Source organism: Coturnix japonica, chromosome 9 (assembly GCF_054131305.1).
Source record: "Coturnix japonica strain WE chromosome 9, WE-NBRP24, whole genome shotgun sequence".
NCBI classification, from domain to species: domain Eukaryota; kingdom Metazoa; phylum Chordata; class Aves; order Galliformes; family Phasianidae; genus Coturnix; species Coturnix japonica.
In genome coordinates this window covers 4,336,878-4,362,737 of record NC_140671.1, presented here as the reverse complement: position 1 = coordinate 4,362,737, position 25,860 = coordinate 4,336,878, and the positions used below count along the sequence as shown (strand labels likewise).

At 44.7% G+C, this 25,860-nt stretch overlaps 3 protein-coding genes and 1 long non-coding RNA gene across 11 annotated transcripts; 2 read left to right on the top strand and 2 right to left on the bottom strand.

Moving 5' to 3' along the window:
- Positions 1-296: 296 nt before the first annotated feature.
- Positions 297-3,409, bottom strand: RILPL2 (Rab interacting lysosomal protein like 2). 2 transcript variants are annotated; one of them, XM_085555615.1, is made up of 4 exons: positions 3,043-3,409; positions 2,451-2,602; positions 1,018-1,128; positions 297-853 (listed from the first exon to the last, which is right to left on the bottom strand). In XM_085555615.1, the coding sequence occupies exons 1-4, from the start codon at positions 3,373-3,375 to the stop codon at positions 658-660; spliced, it is 792 nt and encodes a 263-aa protein (XP_085411741.1). In that variant the 5' UTR covers positions 3,376-3,409; the 3' UTR covers positions 297-657. The 2 variants fall into 2 exon arrangements, with proteins under 2 accessions (XP_085411741.1, XP_015733319.2); XM_015877833.3 differs by having other exon boundaries at positions 297-578.
- SNRNP35 (small nuclear ribonucleoprotein U11/U12 subunit 35) lies at positions 1,952-5,149 on the top strand. Of its 4 annotated transcripts, none has more exons than XM_085555616.1 (2): positions 1,952-2,082; positions 3,914-5,149. In XM_085555616.1, exon 2 carries the CDS (start codon positions 3,916-3,918, stop codon positions 4,705-4,707), a length of 792 nt encoding a protein of 263 aa, XP_085411742.1. In that variant the 5' UTR covers positions 1,952-2,082; positions 3,914-3,915; the 3' UTR covers positions 4,708-5,149. The 4 variants fall into 4 exon arrangements, with proteins under 4 accessions (XP_085411742.1, XP_085411743.1, XP_015733315.1 ...); XM_085555617.1 differs by lacking the exon at positions 1,952-2,082 and adding an exon at positions 2,527-2,659; XM_015877829.3 differs by lacking the exon at positions 1,952-2,082 and adding an exon at positions 3,521-3,620.
- Positions 5,150-5,332: 183 nt separating this feature from the next.
- Positions 5,333-25,668, bottom strand: RILPL1 (Rab interacting lysosomal protein like 1). Of its 3 annotated transcripts, none has more exons than XM_015877816.3 (8): positions 25,151-25,668; positions 21,943-22,093; positions 17,998-18,116; positions 17,332-17,550; positions 14,693-14,865; positions 14,091-14,183; positions 10,535-10,622; positions 5,333-8,135 (listed from the first exon to the last, which is right to left on the bottom strand). In XM_015877816.3, the coding sequence occupies exons 1-8, from the start codon at positions 25,454-25,456 to the stop codon at positions 8,130-8,132; spliced, it is 1,155 nt and encodes a 384-aa protein (XP_015733302.1). In that variant the 5' UTR covers positions 25,457-25,668; the 3' UTR covers positions 5,333-8,129. The 3 variants fall into 3 exon arrangements, with proteins under 3 accessions (XP_015733302.1, XP_015733301.1, XP_015733303.1); XM_015877817.3 differs by lacking the exon at positions 10,535-10,622 and adding an exon at positions 11,455-11,530 and having other exon boundaries at positions 8,039-8,135; XM_015877815.3 differs by lacking the exon at positions 10,535-10,622.
- On the top strand, positions 8,135-10,545 carry LOC146759642 (uncharacterized). 2 transcript variants are annotated; one of them, XR_014949067.1, is made up of 3 exons: positions 8,135-8,469; positions 9,611-9,700; positions 10,443-10,545. It is a non-coding gene; the product is annotated as an uncharacterized LOC146759642 (long non-coding RNA). The 2 variants fall into 2 exon arrangements; XR_014949066.1 differs by lacking the exon at positions 8,135-8,469 and having other exon boundaries at positions 9,573-9,700.
- Positions 25,669-25,860: the final 192 nt, after the last annotated feature.

Here is a 25,860-nt window from a genome sequence, read left to right as displayed (position 1 = left end):
TAAATGCCCATTTAATGCAAAGAAAGACAGAGGACAAGCAATGTAGGGGCTTTTTTTCAAGCAGTTGTGTCAATGGAAGAAGGGGAATTACCTTCCATGTCATATCAATGAGGGGTACAACTGGAATTCTTTCCCAGCACTTTGCTGTGAAGGCAATTGGATGTTTTGTGTCCTTTAAAAATAACATATCTTAGTCTTCTAAAACCACTTTGAGCTGATCACTACAATAGGTACACAAGGTCAGTGTATGTTAGTACACTTCCATTGTAGGCTCCCTAAATAAGAACAAGCAACACTTTATATAAAACATTTATTTTTTTTCACAAGTAATGTCTGAAAGGAATCCAACAATGCAAAATGTGTACATATGTCAAACGGTTGCTAAAATAGCAAAGTAAAGCCTATTCTGAAAGAATATTGTACAACAATTCTGAGATTGCTTATTCTCTACAGTTAGAGTGACTCTTTGTTTTCCAGTTCTTGACTCCTCACTCCTTCAGCTGCTTTTGCTGTGGCCATTTCTGCCCACAAGTGGCTAAATTTTCAAGAATACTCATTTTCCATGTTTAAAAGAGAACCTGCAAAAGAAAAATACAAATGGAAAAGAAGGACCATGTGGTGTGAATGCCATCTCAGTGTGTTCTGCTTTAAAGAACTTTAAGGACATGACCTGAGCTTGTGGTACTGCGCACAGCTGCCTGCATGCAGTGTAAACAAGCCTGTGGGAACAGCTATCGTGAGTGTTAACGTGCAGATGGGTCCCAAGTTGCAAAGTTTTGTTCTGATTCTGGCTCTTTGTAGGAAAAAAGTGTCACCCTGCTTCTCTAGGTGAAGCTTGCTTTCCTGTGGAGTGCTTGTTGAACAGAAAAGGACTTCTCTGTCATGTTTGAATTTTATAGAGAGGAGAAAAAGATCCAGCCAAGTAGGCCAGAGTTCAGAATTCACCCCTGGGTTTGCACGCACAGTGTGTCCTTCTCTCATGCTCTGCTAAAACAACAATGAAGTAGACAGACTTACAGCCGTTTGATGATTGTCTTCTCATGGCTGTTCTTGCTGGTGCCTGAGCTGCTGCCACAGGGTTCCTGCTCCAGTCCTCTAGTTTGGTCCTTTCTCTGTGAGATGATCCCACTGGTAAGAGAAGAGGATTTTGTTTGTTTTTGCTCCTTATGTAACTAGCTTAGCACAGCATTGCTGTCCTGTTCAGCAGACAGTCTGGGATGTGAGATAAGGTGGCTATTGGCTTATCACGTAACTCTGTATAACAAACAAACTCCATAGAATTACCTGAAACCTAAAGCAGCATTTACATGTTGTCTTGGTACAAAGCTCTGGCTCATTAACAGCATATTTTCAGCTTTTCAATCAATTTTTAACTTGGCCTGTAGTAAGGGGTGTATCACAGATGAGAAATCAAAGACAAGAAGCCATTCCAATGGTTGCACAGCAAAGGTAGTGGGCCAGGATGGGGAAGCTGGTGCCTCACTGCTATGTGAGAACTGCAGCTGTGCACAGTCTGTAAGCTGACTGCTTGGATTTAACTTTAACTTTGCCTTAACCCATTACAAACAAGGCAAAGGGCAGCATTAGTGAGTCTAAGAGTTTGTTACTCTGTTACCTCAGATGAAATGTTTAGTTTTTAAACCTTGTGAGTCTAGATGAAAAAATAATATATTGCTCCAAGGACCTTATAATACAGCCAGAATGATGAGGGGCAGAGGTGGGTGAGGAAAACAGCCTTGGAGGTGAAGCACAAAAGGAAGACCCTGAATCTCATCTTCTCCCAAGCTGCTCCTTTCTAGAAAGACTGAGGTTCTGCTCTGAAGAAACCAACTCAGCACAGAGCTGTGCAGGGTGCTCTACCTGCTGCCATTCTTAAAAGAAAACAACACAGAAATGAATAAAACCCCCCAGCTTCTCTTCAGTGATAGCAAAAGAGCTTAATCTGCTTTCTACAGTAATGCCATACGCATGCTGGGGGACAAGGAACAGTGGATGTGCTTGCAGACCCCCATCTGCACTCAAAGGAAATTTACTTCCTCTGACTTGCTACTAAAACAGAATGGAAACCCCCACGATCTTCCGGTAAGCGGCGTGGTTTAAGGCAGGAGCAGTGTGTGCAACTGCTGTAACTGTGCAGGTTAATGTCTGTGCATGAGAACTCAGCTTGTGTATATGGAGTTTTGGAAACCATGTGTAGGATTTCAGGAGGGCAGTTACCACAACTGCACTGAGTAAGGGGGAGTTCAGTCTTAACACTGTTGCACAGAAGCTTTGCTGTTCCCACATCTTTCTTTGCTCACTTGTAGGCTCTCATGAGCAGAGATGTCTTTTCTTCTAGGGCTGAACAGCACCCAGCCCAATTCAGGTGCTCACACCTGCAATACCATCATCTGATAAGCTCCCCAGGAAGAAGTAAATGCTGCTTGTTCTTTGCTGACCATGCTATATACCTTTTGTAGCACTGCAGCTCCTCTTGCACCACGAGAAGCTGAGCTTTCAGCTGGTTACGTTCCTGCAGCACATCTCGCAGCTCCTGTAATGTGAACCGAGGGCGATTTGGATCCGTGAGGTCTATCACCATTTTATCTGGTCCCAAGTTGGGCTGTAAGATAAATAGTAGGAGAATGTGATCTTGTAACCCATCAAAACAGGACGAGAGGTAATGGCTTTAAGTTGCACGAGGGGAGATTTGGGTCGGGTATTAGGAGAAATTTCTTGTCCCAGAGGGTGGTCGGTGCTGGGGTCACCAACCTTGTGGGGATGTGGTTGGTGGGCACGGTGTGATGTGCTGGGGTTGGTGATCTCTGTGGTTTTTACCAACCTTAATGATCCTGTGTAAACCAGGTCGCTCCATAAGTAAGGAACTCGGAATGTTATAAACCCACAGCGACCGTTATAACGAGCATCCCTCCCCCGTCATCCCGCTTTGTTTCCCGAGCAGTTCGTTGTTATTTCACGCTGTTTGTTCCCCTATCTCAGCAGGGTGCCCTCCTACCGGCCAAGTCCCGTTCCCAAGAGCCGTATCCCCATCTCCGCACCCACCTGCTGGCCGCTCCCCGCCGCTCCGCTGCCCCTCACCGCCTCCAGCTCTGCCCGCAGGTTGTCCCGCTCCATCCGCAGCTGCTCCTCGCTCAGGCTGCTCTCGCTCACCAGCGCCTCCAGCATCTCCAGCACCCTCACCATGCTGAACTGCAGCCGCGATACGGCGGCGGGCACCTCGGGGCCGGCGCTGAGCTGCAGCAGATCCCGGCCCACTACAGAGGAGATGTCGTACACATCCTCAGCCGTCAGCTGGAACGGGCTCTTCTGCAGCGCGCTCTCGGGGCCGCCATCGTCCTCTCCATCCTCCTCCTCGTCCTCCCCGCCGCGCTGCATGGCGACAGGCGGCCCGTTACCAACTTCCTTCCCCAGGGCCGGGCCCCGCGGGCGGAGCGAACCCCGCGGGTTCCCATGGAGGAGCCGCTCCGCCCTTCGGCTCCACACGGCGGTGCCGCCTTGGGCCCGCCCCGGAACCGCCTTCAGACTCGGGCGGGACGCGAGTATGTCCGCCGGTCCTACGAGCTGCAGCAAAGCGGTGTGAGAGCGGGGGGAGCGGCTGAAGGGAACGCGGCCTCCATCGGGTTAGTGTCGGCTGCCGGGACAGGGCCCCGCTGCGAGGAGAGGTGAGGGGGGAACGGGGCGGAACGGGGCCCTGCAGGCGGGGCGGCTCCGCTGTCTGTGAGGGCCCGGCCGGGCCCGAGATCCCGATCGGCTGTGAGGCTGAGGCAGACCCGGCGCTCGTTCTGAAGGGCTTTTGTAAGGATCGCCGCGCTCTGGAAGCGCTTCAGCCCTGCCTGCTTTCCCTGCTTTCCCTGCTTTCCTTTCTAAGATGCCAGCCATGAGCTGTGTTTAATTCGATTTCTTTTCCCGCTAGCAATGACCGATTGGGCGCCCATAGCGAAGGAGTATGACCCCCTCAAAGCGGGGAGCATCGATGGCACTGATGAGGAGCCCCATGACCGTGCCATCTGGAGGGCCATGCTGGCGCGTTACGTCCCCAACAAGGGTGTGACGGGAGATCCACACCTCACCCTGTTCGTAGCGAGGCTCAATCTTCAGACAACAGAGGAGAAATTAAAGGAGGTCTTTTCCCGGTATGGAGACATCAGGAAGATCCGTCTGGTTCGAGACTTGGTCACGGGGTTTTCCAAGGGTTACGCGTTTATCGAGTACAAAGAGGAACGTGCTCTGCTGAAGGCCCACAGAGATGCCAACAGGCTGGTTATCGATCAGCACGAGGTCTTCGTAGATTTTGAACTGGAAAGGACTCTCAAAGGATGGATTCCTCGGAGGCTTGGAGGTGGTTTTGGAGGCAAAAAAGAATCTGGGCAGCTGCGGTTTGGAGGACGGGACAGACCTTTCCGGAAACCCATTAATTTACCAAATGTGAAAAATGATTTCTATGGAGAAGGCTCAGCAGAGAAAAGAAACTGGTCTCGAGAGGGAACGAGGGACTGGAGAACAAGAGACCGAGAGCATGAAAGGAGCAGAGAGAAGAGAGGGCCAGAAAGAGAGCGGTCGTGGGGTTGGGGTGACAGTGAAAGAGACTCAAAAGAGGAGAGGAGCAGAGGGAGAGAGAGGAAGGACAGAGACAGAAAGGACAGAGATAGAGACCGGAGCAGGGAAAGAGATGCCAGGAAGCAAAGAGATGATGATAAGTATCGATAGCTGGCAGCACCTTAAGGGAATGATGGGAAGTTTGGGTATAGTGACTACTCTTTTGTGTCTCTAGAGTAGCATGAGACACACAGAACTGCCTGTACTGCTGGCTGGGGGCACAACTCTGCTGTTATGGTGAATGAACTGCTATGGAGGAGGTGATGCAGCAGGTTCTGGCATCTGCGGTGTGGAAAAAGCTGTGTCTTCTGGAGGACGTGGACGTGACTCAGTTGTAGATGTCACCTTCAGCAGGGGGCTGTGAACTGCATTCCCCAAACAAGCAGCATTCGTGTTATTGTCTTGTGCCTTTGACTTTTATCTGCTAGAAGCTCTGTAGCATGGGTCATAGCGCAGGTATCTTTTGTTGAATTGTTCTTAGGAGAAATTAAACTTTTCTGTTCATGTTTTAAAGTAGTGAAAAAGAAATGCACGTGTTACCATCCCCTCAAAATCAAGTACTCGCCTCATTTGCTATTCATTTTGCTGCTGGGATCAGTGTTTGTGAGAGAGCTCCATATTTAATTCTTTGTGTGCCAGATGCCCACTCATTTTGTGAGACAGATGCCCTTTATGAAGTCACTTCATGAAGAAATAGGAATGAAATGACAGCGACAAACTAGTCTTGAAGAAATACTCGTTTCTCAGAAATATTTATTAAACTGTTAAAATGATTTACTGCCCCAAACAAACAGAACACAAAAAAAAAAACCCATAACAACTTCAGTGATCCTGCACTCTGGAGACAGGATTGTTTCTGCCTTTCATCCTGCCTTCCTTTTTAAAAGCAGATTTTAGCTAAATAGTGAGAAACTACATGATGGGTCTTCAACCCTTTCCATACTCATCCCTATGTGCCATCTTTTCTGATGGCACTTTGTGAGTATTAACTCGGTGTTTCTAACATGAGAACGAGGAGCGGAGTGGTTAATGCTAGCGGGAGGAACTAATTAGATTTCTGAGGTAATGGGCTACAGAGATAAATAGGAGAAGGTTGTACTGCTTAGTGCCATTGTTTGATGTTGGCTGCAGATTTGACCCAACAATAGTGAGCAGGGCTCTAGTGTGTGGGAGCAGCTTTACATGCACATGGTCATTAATGCATGAGCTTAAATGCTGGGGGAAAACAGCTCAGCCTGGCTCTTTCTGTTGTCTCATTCATTGCTTTTAGCTGATTTGAAAAGTGATGTGCTTATTCAGGCTGTGAATCTGCTGCATCTCTGCATTGTTTCCGTTCACTGCATCTCTAAATCTCTAATGTATCAAATGACTGTAAACTGTGCTAGAGAGGCAGGAATCATCATTTGAACTGCCTACAACTGTAGTGTGCTTTTTTTATTCCCCACTCAATCTGAAAGTGAAATCAGGATCCAAGCAACTAAAGTATTACAGCAAGTCTTCCCTCCGTTTGAGAACTGCCTTTCATGCAAGGGAGGGAAGTGATGTTTTAATGAAAACAGTTTTCTGTGAGCATAAAAACTTAAGGAGTGTTACCAAAATGTAACCAGGCAAAATTCTCTCTGCCTAATATTAGCATCAAATGCTACTGTTGCTACATCAAATGGAAATGCCTTTAATATAAGGGCACGTTTCTCCCTCCTGCCCCAGGCAATGACAGTGACAACTGGCAGGCACAGCAAACACTCACCCTAAACCTGCTGAAGGTCTGTGTTCAAAACGAGCAATTACAGGCAGGCACAGAGCAGCGCTCAGCCCACTGTTGTGATAAATGATTTTCTTGCACAGCTTCACGTCAGACGAGCTAAGAACTGCTTGCTGCCTGCATGCCTTAGCAAACCCATTGCTGGATCATCCTGGGCTGAGAACAACTGGCCTGCGCTAATAAACCTTCTGGTTTGCTGTTATCTAAGTATCCTCCAGGATATCCTCAGACATTCAGTACTCAGAGTGAGCATCGCTCCTGGTTCTTAATGCCACTCCTGACAAGAGGCTCTTTGCAGAGGTAAGATGTGGGTTGCTGTGGGTACGATGTCAGCTGCAGCCCACAACCATCTGCATCCAGCTCCACCTGCACAGGTTGCCCATGGGTGCAGCGCTGGGTTGTGCGCTGCCACAGACCATGCACAGTGGTTATGCTGCATGGAGCTTTAGTGTTCTGGTTTTTGCAAGCGTGACCTTGGTCAGCCCCAAGGGTCTCGCATGCTTAATTGCAAAGCAGATATAAACCCCATCTCCTGGCAGTTGAGATGCATTCATGTGTTGGGCTTTTGATGGCAAGTTAAGAGTTAAGCCCTCTCTACTTGCAGGCTACCCACACATCAGTCAGTGCCAGCGGAGCACATACAGAACACATCTCTGCCACCCTAAGTAATGTTTAGGGTAGTCAGATAAAAGAAAACATTATGAGCTGGGGTCACCTGAAAGTCAGTTGAGTTAAGGTAGCTCCTGTCAGCTGAGGGTGTCTTTTACTGCAAAGTTAGGCAGTCTTACCTAGACAGAAAAGTGGAGTGTGACTTAAATCAAAACCTGCCTGTGGGAAGGGGACCTCACTCCTTAACAGCAGCTGTCTGCTACTCTAGGGGAAAGTCCCTCATAAGAAAGAAAAAATTCAAGTGTTAGAATTCCTCCTTGTAAGCAATTCTTTTTCCATTAATACTGCAGAACTTGTGGCAAAAAGCAAGGCACGCTCACCTCATACATGGGTTTCTTCATGCTTTAGGCACTGTCAGCATCAAGGGAAACACACTGCTATCCCTTTTGAGGCTGCTCCAGTTTGTCACTTTCTATCAGGTGGATTTCCAAGTGGTTACTCTGCAAAGTGCAGCTGAACTTGAGAGGACACAGCAGTGCAATGACCTGCACAGAGCAGCCAGCTGTGGTGCCCCTACTGAAAAACCTTCTTACCAAATTACAAAACCAGCAAACAACCAAAAGTTTTAACAAATAGGGTAACAGAGTCTTTGCCAGTAGATATTGTACACTGCAAACAAACTTCTAATAATGGCACAGGTCCTTCCTTTTTTTTGGTTTAGATAAGCTTGTGTTATTGTAGTTAATGCACAAACAAGACCGTAGACTTGTTATTCAGCATGAAACAAGTCACCTAAAAGCTTCCATGTCCCTGGGTATCAACTGCTCCTACAAAGCTTGGATTCTGTTTCCAGCAGTCACCAGGTGAACAGTGAGTGATCCCTTCTGAGGAGCTCATCTGGAACGCAACCACTGCGCTGTGCAAGGCAAATAAGGACCATGAACTGAAGGTCTGTTCACAGAAGCTTCTTGTTATTACACTGTCGAGATGTACTGCAGGAAGCTGGACACCTCAGGCTTATAATCACAGGTGCTGCAGGGCTTCTTGTCCTTGCTCTGTGTAGGTGTCATCTTTATTTGAGTTTGACCATTCACGAAAAGTATCCTGGAAATGGACGTTTCTCTGTGATGCCTGCATACGTTTCTTATCACGAGAGAAGAAACTAAACCTTCCAAGGAGGAAGGAGGAAAAAGGGAGAGGAGGGAAAAGAAAGAACAATGTTTACCATCTTGGAAATACCTCCAGCACCCGCCACGGTACACAGCACAACAAAACACAGAGCAAAGAAATCTGTTTGCATCCACAAAAACCAAGGCGGTGAAGCCTGATGGGAGTGCATGTCAAAATGTTATTAGAGATGGAGTCGTTGCAAAATCTCAAGCAGTTTTGCTACGGAAGCTTCAAATAAGCTCTAAATGCTGCTGACTCTACAAGTGCAGTTATCAGTTTAGATGTATGTTCCTCCTCCCCCAGCCCCAAAATACAGAAGCCACAAAATATAGGTTAGTTTCTTAGCATAAGTAAAGTGGTATCTTTAGCGTTAAATCTGTATAATTTACTGTAAAGCAGAAATAGAGGATATTCTTAGTGGTGCCAGCAGAGAAATTCGTAAGATAAGAAAATAAGCCTCCACAATTTTTTTTCCAAGTGAGCACGTTTTGTTGCTTAGACTCAATTGCTGCAAATGGAGATGAATAAATGCACACAGGTGCACAAGAGTTTGCAGGATGGAGGCTCTAAGCGAATGCACACAACTGTGCACATCATTTCCTGTCACACAGCTTGGGTGCTGTAAGATAATGACGCACGTGAACCAACAGCCATTTAATACAATGACAAATTGCCAGCTAACAACACAGCTAAACAACACAGCTGGAAGAATCCTTAGTATCATATGTTTATAGCATAGAGTTACTTGATTAAGCAAATTCATATCTTGTAATGAGTTCAGTAGAAGAGCTGTTAGCACTGTGCTTAGGTCTGCTGAGAAATGCAAAAGTTTTGGTGCCAGACCCCAAAGGTTTGAATTGGCCTCGCACCCTTTTGGTTTTAATGCTGCACTCTCTGTGGTAAATACTGTTTTGCTTGCACAGTGTCAAGAGAACTGCTGAATGCTTCTACATAAAGAGTCTAAGTAAATATAAACTCAGCTTTGACAGATAGTGGAATATTGGTCAGGGCATAAACTTGACCCTCCATCCAAACCCCCTGTCCTCGGTGTTCCTTCTCCACCTGCGCCCTGTTCAGTATCCAATCAGTACCAGGATCCCAACCTTCCAAATTGCCTTGTACAGAGCAGGGAGTTCTGCCTTCAGTGTCTGCAGACACACAAGGCTGTATGTGAGTGTCAGACAACGTTTAAGGCAGCTTTCATGAAGTAAAAAAAAACCCAACATCCAATCGTATATGCTGTTAAGCTCATTGGTAATTACTACTATTAATAATCTCAACTAGAAAGCTGTAAAAGGCTGCACAAGTGCAACACAAGGTAACCAGCAGGACCTGAACTTTTGCATTTCCTGGCTTCAAGTGTGCAGACTTCATAGCAAAATAAGTCTTTTACACTAAATTAGTCTCATGTTCTTTTTACCACCTTCACCACAGGAGCCCATCAATTCACACATGGATGGTTTGTCTTTTCAGGGACAGAGTCAGTTCAGCTGAGAGGTGTCCAGGCACTGAGGTCAGCCTCAGTACCTTGAAGTCCACACAGAGGACTGCTCTATTTAAGCAGTAAGTTTCAGTATTTTTTTTTATTACTTTTTATCGTGAAATTAAGAGCAAGCTGTTGTTATAATCCTGACACCAAGCAGGATTAGCCTAGTTCTGATTCCTTCTGAAACACTGAAAATTGTTCTTATGCCAAGAATTTTTTTTTTAATGGAGAATGTTTAAAAAAAAAGCGCATTTATGGAGAAGAAATAAATGTAAATCCTGTGTTGCTGCTGTAGATATAAAACCCTCCAAAGCAGCAGTTCTAATGCAAAGAGAATTTGCCTTATCAGTGAGCAGCATCTCCTCCAGAGAGAGTCAAGAATAGGGCATCAGGATTGGTTACTGAGTGTACGTTCTATTTCCAAGATACATCACTAGAGACAAAATTTGCAGTGCATAGATAGAAAGACATGGAAGCAACAGGCTATAATTAACACTGGAAATTAATGTAGAGATTCAACTGCTATGTTCTGTAAATCTAACTGACTTGTAACAAGTAATTAGAACAATTTGGGTTCTTTTAAAAGCATCGGTGTGAATTATCAATAGGCTGGCTTAGTAAGCTAAGTAAAATTAAGAGATTCTGGTTAAAATTGCACGTTGCAATGGTTTTCTGGTGAGTCATGGCTGGCTTAGAACGGTAATAATAAGGCAAAAGGTGAGGAAATGTCAATACTGGAGGATGAGCACGGAGGACTATGGCGGGTGGTGCACTGACTGGTCATTCTGATTGGCAGTTTGTGCTTCTGTGATCCCACAGGCAGCCGATGAGAATGCAACCAGCAGTCCATGTTAACAGAGGGTCATGCAAAAGGAAAACACGGTACCAAACATTTAAAAATAAAATCCTACAAGGGACACAAGTCTTCTTATTGGTTGCAATGTGGGATCATCTGGAATCAATCCAGCTGCTACCATGGGCATTATGGCTGTAAAGATCCTGGTCAGGAAAGTACAGACACAGAAGAGGTAAGACTGGAGCAAGGGAAAGAAAAAGCATTCCATTAAAAAGAAAAGACGCAAACATAATACACGGGGTTACTTTGAATTACCACACACGACATATTACAGGGAGAGGTAGATCTGCATCACCCAAGACAGCTCTCCTCAGTGAAAAACTCTTATTTAGAAAACAAAGTCATTGAGACAGATTAAATTGCTTTTGAATTTCTAAAAGATACCACTTTTGTATTGTGAAGCGATCTGGGCTGGATTTCATCAAGGTATTACCACCTCTAGCAATGCAGAGCAGGGTGCACGTTTTTCTTCCCAAGAAACAAACAGGCACATACATAATGAAATGAAGGATGAGGGTGTAAGTTAAGAGATACAAAACAGGACTGTGCTGTGACTACTGGCTCCTTGCACAGAAAACAGGGTTAGACAGGACCAGCACTGCAGGTAAAGACTCTACAAACGTTACGGTTGATAGTTTCAAGTTAAAAACCAATATCACAGCTGAAACCTTAAAATAACCTCCTAAGCAAGCTGCTTGGTTAAAGGGCCTGTGGATCTGCTCCAGAAGAACCTGCTTTGCTTCACATGCAAAAAGATGCTAACTGCAGGCAGCTAAATACTTGTCTGAAACCTTGCACTACTCTAGCAGGAGTATCTCCTAGCTGGCAGCAGCAAAACCGCTTCTTTGTAAAAGCTCAGCACTTCTGCTAGGCATTGTACAATTCATGCAGTTTAGAGGCTGACGGAGCAAGCTGGCTGGATGCTCAGTGCCCAGCCAGCCCCACACAAGCCTGCCAACAAACCTTCATCCGTACCTGGAACACCCTCTGTTTTTCTAAGGATTCTCCTCAGAGGTTCTCCCTTGTGCCAAATAATTTTTTGAACTGTGGACTAATGTCAGTTAAAGATTAAGTTGAAATCATGAAAGGCATTTCACTTGTGACCAAATGCAGCTCTCCCCAACACAGCCACTCTTATCTGCTGCTTTTAAATTCCAAATGAAAACAAACAAGTAAACATTGTTCTATCATTTGCAGTAGCTAGAACATCTGCTTTTATGCATCGTGACACACTCGGTTAGCAGCAGCAACCAGACAGACACATCAGCTTTTGTAGACTGCAAGAATTGCAAGGGAACTTGTGGCTGCTTTGGGCATTACATCAGTGACAAACAAGCACATATCCTTGAAGTAAAAACAATAGGGCATTTTCTGCTCAAAATAGAGGGTGCATTCCTAATACTTGAACTCTTCCTCCTCAGTAAGGCCTCCTGGTTACCTTATTTCATCAAAACCCTGACATAGAGTGTGGTAGACAGATGTAGAAATAAAGGAGTACAAGATCAGAACACAGTCAGAGCTTGCCCCAAACCTGCACGCTGGGAACAAGAAAAGTACTGTTTACTCTAACTTCTGTTTTCTTTATGTGAGTGCCACACAGAAGCATCTCAGATGGCACAGGACATATCTCATTCCCTGAGATACTGATGGTCGAGAAAAAAAAGGGGCACATCATACAGGCAAGAATGAAACTTCTCGAGACTACAGTATCAGTCTCTTGTTTTTGTACTTAGCTTTTTGTTTAGTCAGGAGAAAAAGCCTGAAACAGGAAGCAAAGCAAACCTACTTTCATTCATAAAAGCACTCTGAACACAGACAGAAGAGGTAGAAGTTTTCCTCATGTCATCGGGTATGTAGAGTTTGTGTGTCAGTGTGTTACCTACACAGTCATGGGTGAGGTGTTCTGCCTGTGACGAGAAGGCAGCTCACAGGCCAGGAGAGTTTGTGGAGGTGTTGTAATAGGACAGAACAGATGCCACATGTGGGCTCTTTGCTCTTCCCAGCAGTGGAATTTCCTCTCTTTTTAAAGGTCATGGCTGCCCCTTCTTAGCCACTTTGAGAACTGTTTGGGTTGTAGCAGTAACCAATCTACAAGCACAGTGCTGATGACACATACATGGAGGATGGGGCAAAGAAAATAAACCCACACCTGATAAGTCCCATCCAGACAGGCTGTAAGAATGAGACAAATCTGAACACCATTACAATTGTTTGGATTAGTTAAGTAACTCAGTGGCTTTATCTTCCCTTATTTAATGTGAGAGCTAAGTGAAGAGAGAGCAGGAACGATCCTGGGAGACAGAACAGGACTGTTGCCTTTTCTGAAAGGGACCAACATAAGAAGTTTTTACTTTTTATTGTGTGAATTTTCATTTTCATTCATTATCTTTCACAGGAAGATAAGGGTCTGAAAATGTGCATTGATCGAATGATTAGTATGATGCTCAGCAGGTGTTCACTGATAAATTAACTGAGGGGAAGAAATCATCAAGATAACGTGGTGAAGACACTTATATGCCTCCTATCATGGCTCCCTGCATTGCTTATGTATGAATGCAGAAGGTAGAGCCAAGGCTAACACTTAGAAAACCTCTTAAGAAAGCACTACAGTAATTGAAAGGAAAGAAGAATTACAATGGAGGGAGATCTTGTGAGTTGAGGTGTTGTTACTGCAGCTGCAGAATGAAAACTAAAGTCCCATCTTCAAGTGTATTTTCCAGCCGTGTAAGAGGAAGGGTTCTCTTAGCAAACAAAGCACAGAGGGAAGCTGAAGACTACTGAAAATAATCAAAAGTGCCCTCCTGACTTTATGGTGTTTTGGACCAGCCCAGATCTTCCCAGGAAACTCACTCTCACAGGGCTGCTGCTATTATAAAACAAGGTCTGGAGGTTATGGATGTGGGGGTGGAAGAGCTTTTTATGGGCAAACAAAATAATTTATACAGTTTAAAAAAGTTAAGCTTCCGGTATCATAACAACTCCAAAGACTTAGTTTGGAGTAAAAATCATTAGAAGAAAAGAATTTTTGACAGACAAATGGTTTGGCTAACACTGACTTCATAACCAAGTTTTAACTAGTACAACTGACAGTAAAATTAGCTTTTGGATAGCACCCTTAAATACTTCACCAGAAGAGGTGGAGGTTCTTTATAGCCAAAAAAGCTGGCACCCTCCCCCACCAGGCAGTTCAGCAAACAAAAAGTTTTTGTGCTATACAAGTGCTTGTCGGAATCTAAAGGCTTAGATTAACAATGAAACAGGAACAGCAGGGTCATGGTGAATGCTTGCTCTCCACGCCCAAATGCTACAGGGCTGCAGTTGGTTTACTTAGGAACAACACTCTTCACACATCTTCTGAGATTGAGCTGGGGCCCAGTGGTTTGCCTGTGACATTCCACCACCTCAGGGACTGCGCATTACGGAACTGGGACTTGCACTTAAACAAAGCCCCAACATTCCTTTCTGGAGAAAACACAGCCACTCAACGTCTCTCCCATTCATTAGGGATGTGGCCACCTTAATTCTGAATTTCTTCAAAAACTGCTCTATCCATAAGAAATGTTCAGCATTTGGAGACCATTTCCAGCATCCTTAGAAAATATGCTACTTACAGTCGTTTGATTCCAGACTCAGGCTGAGTTGAGGGTTTTGATTGAATTATGGGTGCAGGTTGAGGGGGTCTAGTTTCTTCTTCTGTTTCCTCACTTAAAAGAAAGAAGAGATAATTAATATTTTCCTCTCAAGCCATGAAAGCTTTATGTTCTAACATTCAACCTAAAGCAGTACTACTTATTAAGAAAGGTAAATGGTCTGTTCCAAGCAGAAATTTCTGTCAACTAAGAAACAGCACCTAAAACTGGCTCTTCCTTCAATATTTTCTTTTCATTGTGACAAGAAAAGGCATAAAAAGAAGACAACGTATAAAAATTCTACAATCTTAATTTTAGTCCAAGTCTTATCCTTACTTTTTCAGTTAACATTTATTAAACGCTTGTAATCTTTCCAAAACCGGGGGATAATCTGGGAGTTAAGGAGGACATATTTTTTCCAGTGTTGATAAAACAGATATACAGTAACTAAAGCCCTTGTGCTTTCAGCCTCTGCTTTCAGCCTTTGTTTGCTAAGACCATTTAAGAGCACATCTGCTGTTTCCCAGTGCTGCTCTACAGCTCCTCTGTGTGTAGCATGCAACAGGAGAGGCAATCTAACTCACCTTTTGTAATATAAAAGCTCTTCTTGAAGTAAAAACACTTTAGATTTCAATTCATTCCTCTCATGAAGGACATCTCGCAGCTCCTGCAAGGTGAATCTTGGACGATTTGGATCTTTTAAGTCCATTGCCATCTTTTCTGACTCTGAGAGGCAGTCATCGTTGTTTGGTTCTGTCTAGGAAGTGTAAGACAGGCTTTAAATTCACTGTGTGAACACAATTCTGAGAAGTTTATTTATCAGTCTATTCCCCTTCTTTCTTTTTAGCATTATTAAATACTCTTTTAAGAAGAACAGCATCTTTAAGAAAAAAAAGTAGAAGGAATTCATGTTGAAAACTGTCAGCAGGAACAGCTCAGTGATCTGATCACTTTGTTCTTTCTTGTGCTCACATGGACCGATGACATTCACAGTGGGAATACAAAAACACCTGCCCTGATTGTTTCTACCAGCCTAAGCACCGCGTCCAAACTGAGCCACCGCACAGGAGATAAGATTTCTTACGGAGAAATTCCTGTGGAATGCAGACTTGTTAGAAAGCCCTCTGAAAATGTAGAGTCTAATTTCTGATAAACAAGTCCATTTAAGGAGTTAATACTTCTAACAATTAGGGTATATCAAACACCTTTCTGTAAACACTGAAAAAATAGCATTGCAAAAATTGTGTGACAGTTCCTTCCAGTTCTTCCCACAAAGAGAAAGTGTCTCTGGATGTAAATATATGAAGCAGAGATTTAAGTTCCTATTGCTCCAAAGCCTTTGTTTAAAAACACGGGACTGGTATTAGCGCCAGGATTTACAAATTTGAAGAAACACACAGACAAAACAGCAGAGCAATGCTCGTTCTTCCATTTATTTGATTGCCCCATTAATCCAAATGCATTTCTTTACACAGACTGTACTAGATAAAGATAGATGCACGATAATGAGAGTTTATGAGGAAATTACCCGAAGTCTTGGCTTTTTCTTCACCCTTCTAGATTAGAATCTGAGTTGATGCCTCTTCTTTTGGTTATATATTTGTCCCACACCTTTCCCCAAATAATCTATTTTTTGCTGTATTTTGCTAAAATCAGCAAAGCCTGAGCAGCTTGTAGCCAATGCAAATGTACTTGACCAAAGCCAAGAAGCAACATCCATGCCAGAGCATGCAGCTATTCTGCTTTCTGCTTACCACTACAATTCCTGTCTAACTATCATCCTGGCAAAGAAAGTGGGCAGCGGCTCTAATTAGAAGAGACACCATCGCCATGAAACAGATGAGCCAGAAAGAGGTAAAGAATGCATCCTTTCTCTCCAGAGACTGAAGACACTTTCACACATGCTGGCTCTAGGCCTATGCTCTGCAGCCCTGTTTACAAAGCTGGGTGTCCTGGCTGAATTAAAAGCAATGAAGTCATCCTTTTCATCATGAATACAGCTCTTGCCCAACTCAGCAGTGACATGTTTAGTCGCTGTTACATTCCTGGGGTACCAGGTTACCCCATCAGCTTTTGCCGCTGCTTCCTGATGTACATTCCCTCCTATTACAAGTGAATTATATGTTATGCTCTCAGCTGCAGTCTATCAGGCACCTACAGTGCTGTTGTGCTTCTTACATGGCTCTTATCAACACAGCCAAACAGCTCCATGCCTCAGTGCTCCTTCAGATTCTTCTGTATCACAATACTCCTTATCCTAATTTGTGCTTTTCTAAGGGAAGTATTAGGAAAGGGAAACACAGCACTTTCACTTGAGTAAGACAGTAGTAGTGTCACATGCACAAAAGCCTAAGGAGGGTAGGTAGCACTTTAAGAACTTGAAATAAAGCAGGGACTTTAGGCAAAGTAGGCACATTCCACTGCATGCCAGCATTCTGCCCTCAGGTATGCGCTGAGTGCAGAGTTCTGCTCTCCCTCTAGGACTCCTCCTGCTACAATTTCCTTTCTACTATGGTTCATGAACCTCTGCTATCATAGTGCATTGCACCTTCAGGACCCATTAAGACTTGCAGATCTGCATACTCAACAAAGCTTAAATTACCTGTCAGCTGTTCATCTTTTTGAAAATCCTACTAGAAGATCACTTTGCTTTCTTTTAGGGGAAGAGACTGATCTGAGCAAATAAAACGAACCCAAATGTACTAACACAGCGCTACCAAAACACTGTCTGCTTTGAATACAAACTAACAGCTGGTACTCCAGAGATTTTGGACTCCCTTACAATGCTTTTAGTGGAATTCTCTAGTAAGCAATGATTTGTTCTGGTATCTGGAGAGTTCTGCAGCCCAGTGCATGACCAAAAGAGTACTCTCCCTAGAAAGCTTGATGTGTCACCAAGACTCAAAGGGAAAGCTGTCCTCTAATGCAGACATCCTAGTGCTAACCTGTCCTGCCACTCTGCCTTCTGCACAACTGGTTCTGTGTGTTAGCAATAGGGTTCTGTTCCATTGGGTTGTCATCCACTCAGGCAGGGCCTGTCCTGTGACAGCGCACTGAGTGGTGCTGATCTCTGTATGCCACACCTGAATGAAACCATGCTGTCCTCAAGCCCCACCGCTGCCTCTGATTCATATCAATCTCATTTATCCAAGGAGGTGCTTGGTATGGAGACTGAGGTTCTGTAAAAGGTTGTTTTTATAAAGTAATTTAAAATGCCTCTTACCTGTATTTCTTCCCCATTTTGGTTGTCCTCACCCTGCAGTTTTTCCCTCAGTTTCCCCAGCTCTGCTCGTAGGGTGCCCATCTCCTGCTCCTTGGTTTGCAGATATGCTTCCAACTCCACCTTCTGCTCAATCAGTGCCTTTCCCTGAGCCTCAACAACTGTGATGCGGTGCCGCAGGTCATGGTTAATTTTCATTAACCTGTTCTGTTGCTGCTGAAGCTGCAAAACATTGATGCAGTCTGTCAGTATCCATTCAGCCATCACCCATGGCGACCAAATCCCAAACACTACATTAAAGAATAAGCAGTGGGTTCCTATTAAATTTAATCTGGAAAACTCTCCTCACCCCCAAGCAGTTTTTTTTTAATATCTAATTTCCTACCACAATTGCAGTCACTAAAACTTCTTTAATTGGTTTCCAGAGTAACAACAGGTACTTTCCCCCAAGCACAGGGAATTCTCCAGATAAAAACAAATTCATCTTTTCCAATATTTTGTTTCATAAAAGCAAAGTTCAAGGACAGGGTGGTTTCCAGGATTGTGAATAATATCTTAACCCGAAGCAGAAGAGAGAAAGGTAAGACAGAAGTTCTTACTTTTCATGAAAGAAGGTTATAGAAACATGGGTGAGAAAGAAGGGAAACAGGAAAAGCAAGAGCCACTTACAGCCTCTACATCCTCATTTTTAAGTCCAAGTTCCCGGTCCTTTGCTCTGATTTCATCCCTTTGTTTATCTACAACTTCCTTCAGCTTCTTCATGACTTGCCGTTCTCTCTCTGACATTCCTGGTTAAAAAAGGAACACAGAAAACAAACTAAGGACAAGCAGGAGCTGCTGAGACCAAGAACACTAACAGGGCCATGATGCTTCATGGCATTAATGGCTCGCACCCTCTAGGGACACTGATACGCACTGCTACTTACTCTTATAAAAGATCTGTGATCTCTCAAAACCAAGGTCCAGAGTGCAAGCAGCCCACGGCCTGCTTTGACACATCTCTGATCTTAGACAGATCCCCAAACCACTGACTTACTTCTACTCACAGCAACACCAGACAAGACAGTAGAAACTTGGTAACAGCTGGATGGAGCTGTGCTGAAGGCAAAGAAACAGAGCCAGACAAGGACACCAGCCAGCTTAACAGAGCACTGGAACCTTCCCACAACTTGCTCCCATTTACTTGCAGTTCTTGAACCACTGCATTTACAAACAGACTCCTGAATCCACTCTTGCAGGCACTCTCAGGGCTGAGCCTAAAACATCGGCTGTACTTAAAAACATAAAACTCCAAAACTGCCATGGGGTACAGAGGGGCTACAGGGAGACTTTAGACCAGCAGTTTTACCCCATTAAGATCCAAGAACAGTGAGCGCAGCTATATTCATCAGTATTTGTGTAATGCTTTGAGATCTCCAGATAGCAGGTGCTATTTAAAGGATAAAACACCATTTTAGCACTAACTATTTTTCCTCCCAGTATGCTCACTCTTCTCTCTAACATCTGGTGAGCATCAAAGACTTAATTGCATGCACTGATCACTACATTATCCTTTTTACTTCAGGAGGAGGGGAAAGGAAAGGTGGGAAGTGTTTGCGAAACAGTCACATCTCCTTCCATTTTCTCCAGCATTGGCGAAGTGGGAAGGGAAATCACTAAGTGCCCTAAATGTAATTATCTCTAAATGACTCAAAGTCTATTATCTGCAAGATCTTAAATGGCACATCCAGCTGCCTTCCCTAGACACATCCTATGAATTCACAGCTTCCTGTTAATTGCTGGGATAACAGCATTGTTCCAAGGATTAAAGAAAGGAAAACTGTTTACTGATGTATTTATACAACATCTATCATTGCAGACCAAAATGCTGATCAGAGCTTGTGGCACTACTACTTCCTAAATACTCGTAATAGAAATTTGCCTTCACTTTGGAAAGGGAATAGTGGGCTCTTCTGCAGCCAAGCACAGGAGGTTTACATGACTCTTGGCATCCTGCTGCTTGTCTGTATTACCACAGCCAGTCTGAGGGAGCACCTCCTCTTCCAGAAGAGAAACAGCAGCCTGCTTGTCCTGTTTGACACATGGGTCAAGTTTGCTTGTGGCATTTTGCATCATCTTCACATACGTGCTCTGTTTGAGCACTTCAAGGAGGAGTAGCATTAATGGATGCTGCAAATTTATCCCTCTCGTTTATTTTGCATTTTACCACATGTGCCCTTTTGTATGAACGCTGCTCTACTCCAATTTTCAGAGTGCACACTTTCTGTTCAGACAACTCCTATTTAGGTGGGATGGTACTCATCTCTCTCATTAACATCTTCATTATGCTCAAATGAGGGTCTGTGAACTTAATGTGACTATTAATAGGCAAGGATTGGATCTCAAAGCCTCAGCACACCTAAATCACTGGCTTCTGCTGCCTGTGCTTAGAACAACTCCTTAATGAACTGTGTGGTGAGTAAGCAGCCAATTGCTAATCCTGGGAGTTAGCTGATAAGGGGAGACATGATCACAACACCAAATCATGCTGAGATATGAAGACTGGAGCCTGGTCAAAGTTAGTCTAGCTAACAAAGCATTTCGCTTGAAAACCAGCCTCTGTAGAGCCTATACACATCAGATCAAATGACAGAGAGGAGAAAAAAAGCAGCATGACTGCTTTCTGACACTGTCCAGACAAGTAATTTGAGACAAACCTGCTCATTAATGACGTAATTTCCTAAATGGAAAACAATTGAGTTTGATATAACAGGTCCCATAACAAGCTCAGTTTGCTGTAAATTAACATGACTTGACTTAAGTTGACCATTTCAGCTGATAAATATCAAGTGACCCCAGAATGTCACCTCTGGAATGGATTTGTTTGTTATTATACTTGCGTAGACACAGTAAAAATAACATGAAAAGCATGCGTGGCATTTGCTTGGCTAGCTGAATGTAAAGAGTATGGCTATATTTAAATAGAAGCACATGAGCTCCAGTGAGCTACATACCCAGTGGAAAAAAAAGGTAAGAAAACAAAGGGGAAGGTGGTTCTTTATAATAACATCAGCCTTCATGGCCTGTGACTCATAACTGCCATTCTGACACTTTACGTGGAGTTTGTGGGCTGACATGGAGCTACTTGTAGGAGATGAACTGACTAAGTTGAAGGAGCTGCCTTTGTTTTAGAAAGGTAATCATTTTTATTTAAAAAGGAAAAAAAAATAAATTAAATCCCCAGTTTCATAATTTAAATTTAATACTTTTTACTTCTTTATTTTCATTACATTCCTCCCCAGGGAGGAGCCAGCTCCTGGGTGGGAAGCAAGTGTAACTTCTGTAGTGTTGGACAGTCACCAACAGCGAGCCTCAACTTAATCCTGACCCTCCAGTGTCTGAAAAGGATTTCCATTTGTTCCTAGTGCTTTATTGGACCACAGCAGCTCAGCTGTGTGGTCTGGTTTTCAGACTGGCCAGTGACTTTGCATGCTAAATATGAGACATGAGCCTTCCAAGGGAGCTCTGACTTTACTAATAATCAGAACCCAACGTGAAAGTGAAGCTGTGACTTGAAGCAGTGTGCCAGAATCCTGTCCATGCACAGATAGTTCAGAAAGTCATCCCCTCCCAGACTAACTCATAATCACAAGCAGGTTTTGCTGCTGTCACCATTATCAGCTGCCCATCCCACCTCAGTTCATGGCTTCTTCATCCCCAAAGCCAGTCAGTTTTTCAGCTCCTCAGCTTAAACTCCTAGCAAAGTATCATGAAATGGACTTTGTAGCCAGCAGGCTCAAATCATATGCTATGAACTAGGGAGCAAATAGACATCTGCCCCTCTGCCCTCCCTCTTAGCAAAGAGCTGTTTGCTGAGCTGTGGGTAGGAGCTGAGGATGGCAATTGTTTCAGCTGCTGCAGTGAAATCTGTCTGCAGTTGCCAGTCCAAACTTTTTGTCTCAGAATTCATTCTGCCTCAAGAAAGAAGCTGCTCGTGAATTAATCAGTTGTTTCCTCTCCGTAGGATTCACCCATTCCCTGGTTCATACATATCTTCACCTACTCTAAATTGTCTGGAAGAATCTTGAACAGGTGAAGGAATCCTAAAGGGACACAAACCAAATAAAGTATCTCAGTTTAGCCTTCTAGAATATCTCTGTACAATGGATTGATGTCATCGAGACAAATCTTGATTTTCTGCTTTACAACAAATCATCCTGAATAGATCACCAGCTGCACTTCTTTTTGTGCATAATGATGTGAAATAAACATTGCTGAATGGATCATTGTTTGTGTTAGAAAACATAAGGAGGAATTTAGAATGCTGTTTGCAAAATGCTAACTAAAAAGATAGAAAAACAACAGACCAAAAAGTGATGCTAGACTTTACTTTTAGATGTGCTCCTCAGCCAAACAGAGAGCTGTTCAGGTTTCTCTTCCCCTTCTGCTTCTGCCTCTAATGTCTCCAGTGTAATCACTTGTTCTGAAATGTGCTATTTAGGTTAAAAGGAAAAAAAAAGCCACAAGCCTGCTTTGTCACGGGGAAAAAAAAGCCAGGATGTTTAGTCAAAATATTTTGATAAAATATCGCTTTTATCACAAAAGCAGGTGCTGAAATTGAAATATCAGACTTACCTTCATGCTTCTGAAATTCCTCTTCTGTGAAATTGATGTCTTTGTGAGACAAATTGGTCATCAGCTGTTTGTTCTCCTCCTGCAGCTGGGCAATTTGGGTAAGAAGGTCCTGTGCTTCCCCTCTCCAGACATCCTCCACCAGTTCTAACTCCTAAAGGATATACCAGGACAACATATTAAACATATTAACAGCCTTTGGCCTATTTACAGATCTAACCACTATAATCATTCTATGGTTCTCATAGAAAACAATTACATGAGACGACTTGAATTCCTTAGAAGATATCTACTCTTCCAATGCCAGCATCAAGAACCCCAGACTTTATGCTATGTGCTGAATGTAAATACACGGAGTCAGTTCCTGGTGCAAACATTTTTTACATGCTATTTACACAAAGGGAAATTCTTCTCATTTTACTGTGAGAACCTGATAAGGGGATTGCTGTATTGGACCATATAATCAAACGTGAGCAAAAGCTGCCTTCCACATCCCAGGAAGCAGCTGCAAAGGCTGTTAGAAATGCCCCACAAACATCACAGTGTGGGCAAGGGATGGGGGTCAGTGTTAGGCAAACTCTTTTGGAAGGAGTAACATCTCTCAGTTAAACTTTTGCTGTGAGCACAAGTGTAAAACGGGCACGTGACGCTGTGCAGCAAACCCAGAGCTCCCAGTCCAAATGATAAACAAGGCAAAACTGCGCTGCTACTTAATGAACTTGTTCTATACAGAAGATTGCAGTGGCATCTCTGTTAGTGGCAGTGAGACTGGCCAAAACAACAGCTCCCATTTGTCACAACGCTGTGTGTCAACAGCAGCTGTCACCAATCCCAGTAAAGGTTAAGTTAGGACAAAAAGTATAAGTGCTTAAGAAGAAACTGTTCCATTTAGAGCTTGTTCAAAACATAGCTGCAGTACTTCTGCAGTGAGGGACATTCTTTGCTCCATTTCATGTATGTGCTGCAAACAAAAAAACCTGCATGCAAATCACTGGAGCCAGCTGAGTCATTCGCTGGCTTCTGCATTCATCCAGCAAGTCCCTCTCCTACCTAACAACAAAACACTCACAACAACCCTGCCAAGCACAGCTCCAGGCTAAAATAAGCTCTGCTGAGAGATTAAAGGACAGCTTTCTGCTTTGAAAGTATGCTCCGATAATGGGATATCATATTCCTATTGACTTCCAGGTCCAAATTCTATGTTATTCCAGCATTTATCATGGCATTGCTGTTATTTTATAATACCTCCTCGTGTGCTGTTTTGCAGAAAACAATCCATGACAAATAAGATTATAAGCAACACAGATTGTCTATCATGATTGATGGACTTCATTAAGGATATTTCATGAATCACTGCTAATTTCACTTGAAACTCTTTGTCTTGAGAAATGCAATGCAATGAAACTTTATATTGCCAAATACCTCGACTGTTTACAGCGATGCTGCATATAACTCTGCAGCTACAACAGCGTGCTGACCTAGTTTGAAAAATGAAACAGCAGATTTCAGTTAGAAGCACGCTGAGATAAAACCAAACAACAAAAACCCCAGTCTGAACTTACATAGTTCAAATGCAGCTACGCTCTAAAGGCTACACTAAGGATTAACTCAGCAAACTTGAAGAGCCCAATGAATTGGAGCAGAAATGAACTTCTGAGCCCTCATTAGCAGAAGCATCAGACAGGGGAGGCAGGAGGTTGATGGGCCAGTGGGTGCCAGTCAGCTCAGGAACTGCAGGCATGTTCAGCCTGGTTTGGAGGCAAAACACATTCCCAGGTGAAAGCGGAATGCTAAAGGACCACTAAAAGCATGTCTGGATTAGCTTTTGGATGCTTCTTGTTCACAAACATTTCACAGTCTCTGGCCTTTTCTTTTTAGCAGTACCTGAGGAATAAGAGTCTTCTAACCTCACAGTGGGAACATGCTGGATGTGACTCTCCTGGTCTGCAGTGACACAGTGCACTGGCAATCAACTTGATTTTAAAAACCACATCTGTGCACGCTGTATATTTTGTTCTCGTTGCTCAATAAGTTCCCAGCAAAGTTCCATTTGGACTGTCTGAACACACCCGGAGGCATCTCATGACTGACTACTACAGACGCTGGCAGAGCAGAGCTGAGAGTTGGCAGGGATCAGAAGATATCTGGCAGCCTTTGGCAGCTGACACCTATAGGAAACTTTTTAACACATACATGGACTTTAGAAGCTTCTGTGCAGACCATCTACTCGTGCAAGGATACTGGGTGTGCTGCTACCTGGCCCAGCTCTATATTCATTTCACCAGGCAGCACTTATAACACATGGAGATAAAGAATTACTGCTTGCTGACAATGAAGGGGGCTCGGAAAACAGTGGGGACATCTGATTGTGTAGACAGCACAGGACCAACATGACAGCCCACCCACTTGCCTCCAACTGCTATGTGCAAGAAGGGCAAAAGCACGCTGTGACTGTGTCTATTCCCTAGACCAATAGGCTTCATACCCTGTAGGGCTTTAGGCACCACAGATCCTCTACCAGTCTTTTGAGACCCTATTCCTATCAATCCTTCTGCACAATATTGCAAGAATTACCTTGGATATTTTCATGAGCCAAACAAAAGTGCTCTATGTGGCTATTTGAAAAGATACACATTGAGCCCAACTCTTGAAACTTGGGGTCTCTCCTCCAGAAATCCTGTTTCCTCCCTATTGCTCCATGTGTGAGCAGGAATGGAATGAGGCGACTGAGCACAGTCAGTAGCTGGAAGAACCATTTCTTTTCATCTGTTATCTAGATGATGTGAAGATTGAATCTGCCACCTCCACTGCAGTGAACGGAGCTGCTTATGATGTCCTGGGACAGAAACAGGATATGGGGAATGTCTTCTGTGTTATGGAGTGCAATGTGGGAGAGTGCTCTCCCCCACTGCACAGCTCCAGCACTGCCTTGAGCTCGCTCTGACCTGGCGTACCAGGAATCCTGGACTCAACATCACCCCCAGCTATGCATAAAAAGGGGGACAACCGCACCGACCTTCCTTAGCGCTATGGGTAGCAGCGCTGCCTTCTCGTCCTGGAGAAGGGAAAAGCGAAGGGACGGAAATACAGAGAGCGGGGAAGGGGTGGAGAAAAGGAAGGAGGGAGGAAACTTCCAGGAGGGAAGGAAGGAAACAACCCACAACAGCCGCCCCATCCATCCCTCGCTACACCCCGGAGGCGCCGTTCCCACCTTCTGGTGCTTTCGCTCCTTCTCGATGCGGTCCATCCTCTCCAGGCGCAGCCGATCGAGCTCCAGGCGCAGCTCCTCCATCTCGGGGTTGATGTGATTCCGGCTCACCAGCACCTCCAGGATCTCCAGCACTCGCACCACTTTGGGCATCAGCCGGGCGATGGCCTCGCAGCCGTGTTGGTCGATCACCCGCTCAAACTCCTGCCCCACGGCCGAGGCGATGTCGTACACGTCCATCACCGTCAGCTCCGCCGCGTTCTTCTCCAGGGCGGGGGGCACCACCCCAACTCCGCCGCCGCCGTCCATGGCTCTGCCGGCCCCGAGGCGGCCTCATGGGCGGCGGCGGAGCGCACGGCTCCCCTCGGCGGGCCGGGCCGGGCCGGGCCTCGAGACACAGCACAGCGGGACCGGGGAGCCGGGAAACTCGGCCAACTCCCGGGGTGACGGTTTCAACTTGTCCGTACGGCGGGAAGGGAGCGGCGGCACCAACTGAGGGCGCGGCCGCTCCACCCCGCTCCGCCCCCCGCCCCCGCTGACAGCGCGGGGCCAATGGCAACAACCCGCCCGGCCGGGACAGGCCGCGCCTCCCGCCTCAACCCGCTCGTCGCTCATTGGTCGCTCTCTAACACAGGCCCCGCCTCCCGCCTCAACCCGCTCGTCGCTCATTGGTCGCTCTCTAACACAGGCCCCGCCTCCTCCCCTGCTCCTCG

Bases quoted from the DNA above. Each gene is read 5' to 3' on its own strand.
- SNRNP35 (XM_085555616.1), top strand. From the start codon at position 3,916: ATGACCGATTGGGCGCCCATAGCGAAGGAGTATGACCCCCTCAAAGCG.
- RILPL1 (XM_015877815.3), bottom strand. From the start codon at position 25,456: ATGGACGGCGGCGGCGGAGTTGGGGTGGTGCCCCCCGCCCTGGAGAAG. The intron at 18,117-21,942 runs GTAAGTCTGATA...TTTTTTAACCAG, and splicing joins GGAATTTCAGAAGCATGAAG to GAATGTCAGAGAGAGAACGG. The intron at 14,184-14,692 runs GTGAGTTAGATT...CTTTCTTTTAAG, and splicing joins GAGCTTTTATATTACAAAAG to TGAGGAAACAGAAGAAGAAA.
- RILPL2 (XM_085555615.1), bottom strand. From the start codon at position 3,375: ATGCAGCGCGGCGGGGAGGACGAGGAGGAGGATGGAGAGGACGATGGC. The intron at 1,129-2,450 runs GTATATAGCATG...TTCTCTTACCAG, and splicing joins GAGCTGCAGTGCTACAAAAG to TGGGATCATCTCACAGAGAA. The intron at 854-1,017 runs GTAAGTCTGTCT...CTGTTCAACAAG, and splicing joins AAGACAATCATCAAACGGCT to CACTCCACAGGAAAGCAAGC.